At 39.8% G+C, this 7,867-nt stretch overlaps 2 protein-coding genes and 1 pseudogene across 2 annotated transcripts; 2 read left to right on the top strand and 1 right to left on the bottom strand.

The window, feature by feature from the left end:
• On the top strand, window positions 1–3,892 carry LOC118033908 (probable beta-D-xylosidase 6). Its single transcript, XM_035039046.2, has 6 exons — window positions 1–814; window positions 1,204–1,370; window positions 1,466–1,563; window positions 1,638–1,988; window positions 2,312–2,728; window positions 3,125–3,892. Exons 1-6 carry the CDS (start codon window positions 44–46, stop codon window positions 3,721–3,723), a joined length of 2,403 nt encoding a protein of 800 aa, XP_034894937.1. The 5' UTR covers window positions 1–43; the 3' UTR covers window positions 3,724–3,892.
• A 437-nt stretch (window positions 3,893–4,329) lies between these two features.
• LOC118033910 (uncharacterized) lies at window positions 4,330–6,405 on the bottom strand. The gene has a single exon (XM_035039047.2). The coding sequence runs from the start codon at window positions 5,327–5,329 to the stop codon at window positions 4,727–4,729; it is 603 nt and encodes a 200-aa protein (XP_034894938.1). The 5' UTR covers window positions 5,330–6,405; the 3' UTR covers window positions 4,330–4,726.
• Window positions 6,406–6,421: 16 nt separating this feature from the next.
• Window positions 6,422–7,867, top strand: LOC118033909 (uncharacterized; annotated as a pseudogene).

Genomic DNA, 7,867 nt, shown 5'->3' with positions numbered 1-7,867 from the left:
GTTAGCTGAGAACTTAACAACCATTCAAAGCAAAAGCAAACAAATGTTGGCCAACGGGAGATGCCTTTTCTTTCTCCTATTATTCCTCTCCCTCTCCTTCTCCAACTCCAAACCAGTAGCAAATCCTAAGTTTCCATGCAAACCACCAACCCATAACACCTACTCCTTCTGTAACAAATCCTTACCCATCACTAGAAGAGCTCAATCTCTCATCTCTCACTTAACCCTCCAAGAAAAGATCCAGCAACTCTCAGACAATGCCTCAGGGATCCCCAGACTTGGCATCCCACACTATGAATGGTGGTCTGAGTCTCTCCATGGAATTTCCATTAATGGCCCAGGTGTGTCCTTTAAGAATGGAGGACCTGTTACTTCAGCCACTGGTTTTCCTCAAGTTATTGTCAGCGCTGCTTCTTTTAACAGGAGTCTTTGGTTCTTGATTGGATCAGCTATTGCCATCGAGGCTAGAGCTATGTACAATGTTGGCCAAGCAGGGTTGACCTTCTGGGCACCTAATATTAATATTTTTAGGGACCCCAGATGGGGGAGAGGCCAAGAAACTCCTGGTGAGGATCCCATGGTGGCTTCTGCTTATGCTATTGAGTTTGTCAAAGGTTTCCAAGGTGGGCATTGGAAAAATGGTACTGAGACTGAGAGTACTGGTAGACATGGGATTGGACAGAAGAGGGTACTGTTAGGAGAGGATGGCGAAATTAATGATGATAAGCTTATGCTCTCTGCTTGTTGCAAACATTCCACTGCTTATGACCTGGAGAAATGGGGCAATTTCAGCAGATATTCATTCAATGCTGTGGTAACTTGTTTTTTTGTTTTTTAATCCAATTCTTCGATTCATTTTTACTGGTTTTCATAATTGTTAGTTGGAATTAAAAGATAAAAGATGACTCCATCGAGAACTCCTTTGATAGTATTGTTAACTAGTTTCAAATGGGTTTCCGTTGGCTTGGCTTAATTTGTAACTGGTTGGTAGGTAATAGAGAAAAGTTTTAACTGGGTTTAGTTTGTTTCTTTGTAACCTATGACTGTTGGTTTGCTGGAGCAATATTTGATTGTCAAGTTCACTTTTTTATATGTAAGTTGTAGGGTATTACAAAGCAAGATTTGTTGGTGTTTTGGCCTTTCTTAAAAATGAATATTAACTGCATTCTCAAGTGAGTTTAACTGGTTTATCATTCCTAATAGGTTACAGAACAAGATCTGGAGGATACGTATCAGCCTCCATTTCGTAGCTGCATACAAAAAGGCAAAGCAAGCTGCTTAATGTGTTCATATAATGAAGTTAACGGGGTGCCTGCTTGTGCAAGAGAGGATCTCTTACAAAAAACTAGAACAGAATGGGGATTCAAGGGGTAAAACTTTTTAAGAGCTTTTCTATATTATGCAATGCCAGAATCGAAATTCAGAATTTGATTGTTCATATTTGCGTGTCCCCGTGGAAAAACAGATACATCACCTCAGACTGTGATGCTGTGGCCACTATTTTTGAATATCAAAACTACTCCAAAAGCCCTGAGGATGCGGTTGCTATTGCTCTTAAAGCAGGTATCTATAACTAGCAGCAAACGAATACCACTCTTTGTCCAATTAATAGTCACTATGGGGATGCTTATTTGTAGGAATGGATATTAATTGTGGAACATATGTGCTACGAAATGCTCAATCTGCTGTCGAGAAGGGCAAGTTACAAGAGGAAGATATAGATCGAGCTCTTCATAATCTTTTTTCAGTTCAACTCAGGCTAGGGCTGTTTGATGGAGACCCCAGAAATGGGCAATTTGGAAAACTTGGACCTAAAAATGTCTGTACCAAAGAGCACAAGACACTAGCACTTGAAGCAGCAAGGCAGGGAATTGTGCTTCTGAAAAATGATAAAAAATTCCTACCTTTGAATAAAAAAGCTGTTTCTTCCTTGGCTATTATTGGTCCACTGGCAAACAAGGCAAACAATTTGGATGGTGACTACACTGGTATGACTTGCTGCACATAATATCTTATTCAATTCAAATTCTATCCTTTAGTGTGAATTAGTTTCATCAACTAAAAGTCAGATTAAGTATTGGCAAATTGTTACCAAAAATCATTGAACTGAAGTGTTTTCTTTCTATGATGGACTGGTTATCATGATGTAAACAAGCAATTATTCTATTTGTAATTTCCAAATTAGTTGCAGAATCACACTGATAGCAAACCTCAAAATCCGCTTACATCAAGTAATTGCAGAGTTTTGTCAACATTGTGGAATTTCTTCAACTTCAACACTATATTTATTAATTGATAAATTTAATTGTAGGATATCCATGTGATCCACAGAGTCTTTTTGAGGGACTTAAAGCCTATGTAGAGAAGACTTCTTATGCTATCGGTTGCCTTGATGTAGCTTGTGTTTCTGATACTCAGTTCCACAAAGCAATAATTGTTGCCAAAAGAGCTGATTTTGTAATTGTTGTTGCTGGGCTTGATTTATCACAAGAAACTGAAGACCGTGACCGAGTTAGTCTTCTGTTACCTGGTAAACAGATGAGCCTTGTATCATCTGTTGCAGCAGCAAGTAAAAAACCAGTGATTCTAGTTCTTACTGGTGGAGGACCACTTGATGTATCATTTGCCAAAGGAGACCCAAGAATTGCTAGCATTCTTTGGATCGGGTACCCTGGTGAGGCTGGTGCAAAGGCACTTGCAGAAATCATCTTTGGAGAATATAATCCAGGTTGGTATGTGTACAAACATCAAGTTCCTATTCTCTTCCAAAAAAATGAAATTATCCTACTACATCTTTCATCGACACTACATTGAAAACTCCAATTTGTTATAGGCGAGACAGCATAAAAATAAAATCATCTTTGTAAAAGCATGGAGTTACCTTTATTAAAACTCATCATTTAGAATGGATTCATTTCCAGGTTTTTTAAGGAAAGCAGGTTACCAGTTAAGATATGAGAAGTATAAAAAATAGAATCCATTTGAAATTACATACAATGTTCTGATATCAGGTGCTATGGAAAAATGTCTGGGATTGTTTGGTTTCTCTGATACATAGAGAAAACAATGCTTTCTTGTTCTCATCGAGAAGTCCCATTAAATGTCTTTACATCAAAATTTGCAGGTGGAAGATTGCCAATGACATGGTATCCTGAGTCATTCACTGAGGTATCGATGACTGATATGAACATGAGACCTAATCCTTCTCGTGGTTACCCAGGAAGAACCTATCGGTTTTACACTGGAAACCGAGTATATGGATTCGGTGGGGGCTTAAGCTACACTAATTTCACATACAAGATCTTGTCAGCACCAAGCAAGTTAAGTTTGTCGGGCTCTTTGTCATCAAATTCTAGGAAGAGAATACTACAGCAGGGAGGAGAAAGATTAAGTTATATAAACATCAACGAGATTACATTTTGCGATTCATTGCGATTCTATATGCAAATTTTGGTCGAGAATGTTGGAAATATGGATGGAGGCCACGTGGTGATGTTGTTCTCTAGAGTGCCAACAGTTTTCAGAGGCGCTCCAGAAAAACAGCTTGTTGGATTTGATCGAGTGCATACTATTTCCCACCGATCCACTGAAATGAGCATCTTGGTCGATCCTTGCGAGCATCTTAGTGTTGCAAACGAGCAAGGAAAAAAGATAATGCTGTTGGGTGGCCATGTCCTAATGTTAGGAGATCTGGAGCACTCTGTTACCATTCAAATTTATTGATTCCAACTGTTTCAAAATACCACAATGTTTCAACATAATTCTGTGTTTTAAAAACCTTGCACCTTGTTTCCATTACTATGCTTGTAAACGTCAGTCAGTGGTAGATTTGGTTTAAAACCCCAGCTGATTAAATGAAAAACAGCCACTAATAGCCAATCCATTCCGGTCACCCCTTCGACTCAAAATATTCTTGTGCTCGTAGAGGAATTAAGGGGGGAGTGAGATGCTATATGAGTATTGAGGTGTTATTCCAATCCCAGTAGGTTTAGGACTCCATCAATATTTATGGATTCGTTTTTTAGTTCAGTGTTCATGAAACAGTGGTACCTAGCCATTGCAACTTGAAACTTAAAACCAGTGCTTTTGAAGCAGCTCTTTCTGCTCCTTTAAGACTTAGCTAACAAGTGCCAAGAAAATGCTCGTTAATTTATTTCTTAATCAGATCTTAACTCCATCTATATTTGTTTTTTTCACCAGCCGAGAATTTGATTCTTGAATGACAAAATGTGAAACAAACTCGACTGCTATCCAAGCTAACTTTCGAGAGTACTGTTTTCTTTTCTTTTTCTGTACAAGTTACTGATACACACACCACACGTTCTTGAATTTGAAACCATAGTAACAGGTGCCTTTTGAACAACAAGTCTTTTTCCTTTTCTTACAAGACCTCAACCAAAACAAGTTATCAAAAAGAGTAAGAACTAAACCAAAACCACTATAAACTCAAAAGTAACTGAACAACGAACCGTGAAAGCATAGGCTGATAGGCATGTGCTCTTACATTACAACTCTCTTCGTTGCATATCTACACGACGCTTGAAGACAATTCTTCAAGCATCCTGACATTAGACCCAAAAAAAAAAGGACGAAGCGAAAAGCGTTTCTGTAAAAGAGCAATAGTGCTTAATTTGCCACTAAAACAATTAAGGCATTTCGTTCACTAATATTCCTACCTCTCAAATCCTCTCTTTGCTAGCACAACAAGAAAAGGACGGGCTAATTATTAATGTGGAACCCTGAATACATTAGAGAGCGCTGGCTTCCAAGAACTCTTGCTACGCCGAGGCGTCAGACTCGCTGAGCTTGCTGCCATTCTCATTTTCTCAATCAAGGCCTCGGTATTCACTTGTTCAGACAAAATTTCTTCCAACTGCTTGGTACCGATCACCAACTTCACTCTCCAAACCCCATCCCCTAGCGTAGGCAGGACCTCGAGCACCGGCCCGGTTGCTAAGTCGTCTACATAATCCATTGCTGCTGTACTGGATGACATCTTTGGTGGCTCAATCTCATTAATCCACTCCATAGCTACCTTCTCTGTGGCCAGCCCCATGCCTTGAGCTTGGCTAATAACTTTAGTGTCACATAATTTCTGCTCATTCTGAGGTGGAAGAAGACGGTAAAATTGGCCACCAAGTAGGTACTCATGGGTAGACAATGGAGATGAAGCATGACCCTGCCTAAAAATGCTGTAACCTGGATATTCACGAAGGACATCTTTGGCTAACTTAGGACCCTTGAACTCTACAATAACCCCAGAATCTGTTAAAACCCTGATGTTGTTAGGACAATCTTCCATAACCCCTTTGAGAGAGCAATTTCCCATCACTACAATTCTGTTACATCAACATGAGTGACAGACTCACAAGCTCCAGTTCATATATAGAAATTGAGGAATCCAAGCAACAACAAGTGGGGAGACAATGGAGAGATGTCAGAAAGGACAAGGCAGTGTTGCTTTATTCAAAAATCTTGATCGGTTCCATGTGATGTTAGACCGTTGATAGGATTATTTAAGCGTTTAAGTTATGAGTTGATCCAAGGCAAAACAATAGAATATGCAAGGTAGAATGGTATGTTAAAATAATAGGAGGAAGAAACGACAATTTAGATGTGGCTAATTTCAAATTTATGCGCTGAGGGGTATGAATTTACCACCTCTGGTGACGGACTCCTTCGTAACAACAGCATTGTAGTCTCTAAAAATCCGTGACAAAATGCTGTCTTTTCAATATGACTTGGGACAAAAAATCTGCATGCTCCGCAACAAGAACCTATCTAATAATGGTTTTTTGAATGTAATAACATTGGATGTAATGCCCATGTCAGCAGCGCCTCAGGAATTATTCTTGTGCTCCTCCATGCTTGGATTCTTCTTCAGTTGCATTGTTCAAATCTAGTACTCTTTGTTAGAAGGATTGGATTTTGTGTCGAGCCCAGCTAACCTGAAGCCCAGATGCTTTGATGGGACAAAAACCTTTATAGCTAGCCACATTCGAGCCATATGGTAAACCCAATTATATTATTATAGACGAGAGCTGGGAGGTGAGAGTTGAGAGTTGAAGCACCCTTTTAGCCCTTTGTCAAAGGACATAAGCAATCCACGAATTTTGAAGAAAATCTTATTCTTTGGAAAGTGAAAGTGAAAACTCACAGCTAGAAATCCGAGTAAAACCAAATAAGCTAAAAACATATATCCCCTTTGTCTTGTACTCTCACAACGCACTTGATCATACCCGCACTGCCCAACCAGCTGGCGTTCCAAGATACCATTTTCTTCGTGGCACTCAGCTACACCACACATCAATTCTGAGGCTAAGAGCCCAAAATCCCACAAAATTTTTCTTAAAGCTCACTTCTTCTAGTTCAATTTCAAAGTAGAAAAGACAAAACATAAGCCTCCACTAAAACAACACACATTATTCCACTTTCCGACCACAAAAAAATAAAAATAAAAATTACCCCAAATCTTCCTTTACACTTTGGATCGCAAATCACTACGTATATATAGTCTCCTTGAACATCCAAAACCGAAAGACGCGGATTCAGAAAAAAAATAAATGGGGTGCAATTCTTCAAAAAGAAATGAAGCAAGTGAAGATGTCTATCTTCCACCACCTTCCAGCTTTGCAGTATTCGACATCAACTCAATTCAAGAACCATGGCTTGTAGTGGACAATTCTGTTCAAGAAAATCAAGAGATGCCATCAATTGTGCAAGCTCCAATACTAGAGAAGCTCAACCAGTTTGAAACGGATGCTCCTCATTCTTGGGATGAGGTTAGCAAGGCACTCGAAGACCTTAAGCCTACCCTCAGTAAAAAAAAGCCTATTGCCACACCACCACCACCACCATCACAAAAGCCTTATACTACACCAACTCAAGTTGCTAAAACCAACCAAGAAAAGAAGCAAGAACCGAGAAAGAGTGTTTCTATTCATACCCTTGAAGAGCTGGAAGCAAAACTAGATCCAAAACCTGAGAAGGAGTTGAAAAAAACAGAGCCCATTAGGACCCAGTTGAGGAAAGTTGAGGTTGTCAGCAAGCCCGAGTCACGAGTTGGGATTGAGCCAGTGATCGAGTCCGGTACTGGTGGTGCTGTCAGGTCGGTGAAGGAGAATATCTTCATAGTAAGGGATAAGCTAGAGAGGGAAAAGGGAGGGAAGCCTATGAAGAAGTTGGACCCACTGAGTGGATTCGAAGAGAAGAGTCCACCAAGTGGAGCGAACTCAATTGTGCTTTACACGACGTCGTTACGAGGGGTACGTAAGACATTTGAAGATTGTACTCGTGTCAAGACCATATTTGAGCTGCACCATGTAATTTTTGAGGAGAGGGATGTCTCGTTGCATGGGGAGTTTTTGAACGAGTTGAGGGATTTGACGGGAGAAGGGGTGAGTGTGCCTAGGGTTTTTATCAAGGGAAGGTACATAGGAGGAGTTGATGAGGTTATTGAGTTGAATGAGTCAGGTCGACTCGGGAGGATGCTAGTTTGGGCACGCGTGGAGCGAGTTTAGGGAAGACAAGCGTGTGAAGGATGTGGGGATGCTAGGTTTGTGCCATGTTTGGAATGTGGTGGGAGTTGTAAGGTTTTGGTTGATGGGGTCAAGGAGAGGTGTGAGAAGTGCAATGAGATGGGTTGGCTCGTTGCCCAACTTGTCAATAACAAAGTTTTCGATTTAAAAAAAAAAAAAAAACAATTCGATGGATGTGGTATTTTTCAGTCAATTTGATGCTTATAAGAACATATATCTTTTGATTCAAGATAAATTATTCAATATAAAAACTAGTTTGCATCTCCATGCTATGTGTTGCATGCGTTTGAATATAAAAAAAATATTTAAATTATAGGAGTTTATTTAAT

This window comes from Populus alba, chromosome 1 (assembly GCF_005239225.2).
Source record: "Populus alba chromosome 1, ASM523922v2, whole genome shotgun sequence".
In the NCBI taxonomy this organism is placed as follows: Eukaryota; Viridiplantae; Streptophyta; class Magnoliopsida; order Malpighiales; family Salicaceae; genus Populus; species Populus alba.
The sequence above is the reverse complement of the archived record's forward strand: the minus strand, read 5'-3'. Positions and strand labels throughout refer to the sequence as shown.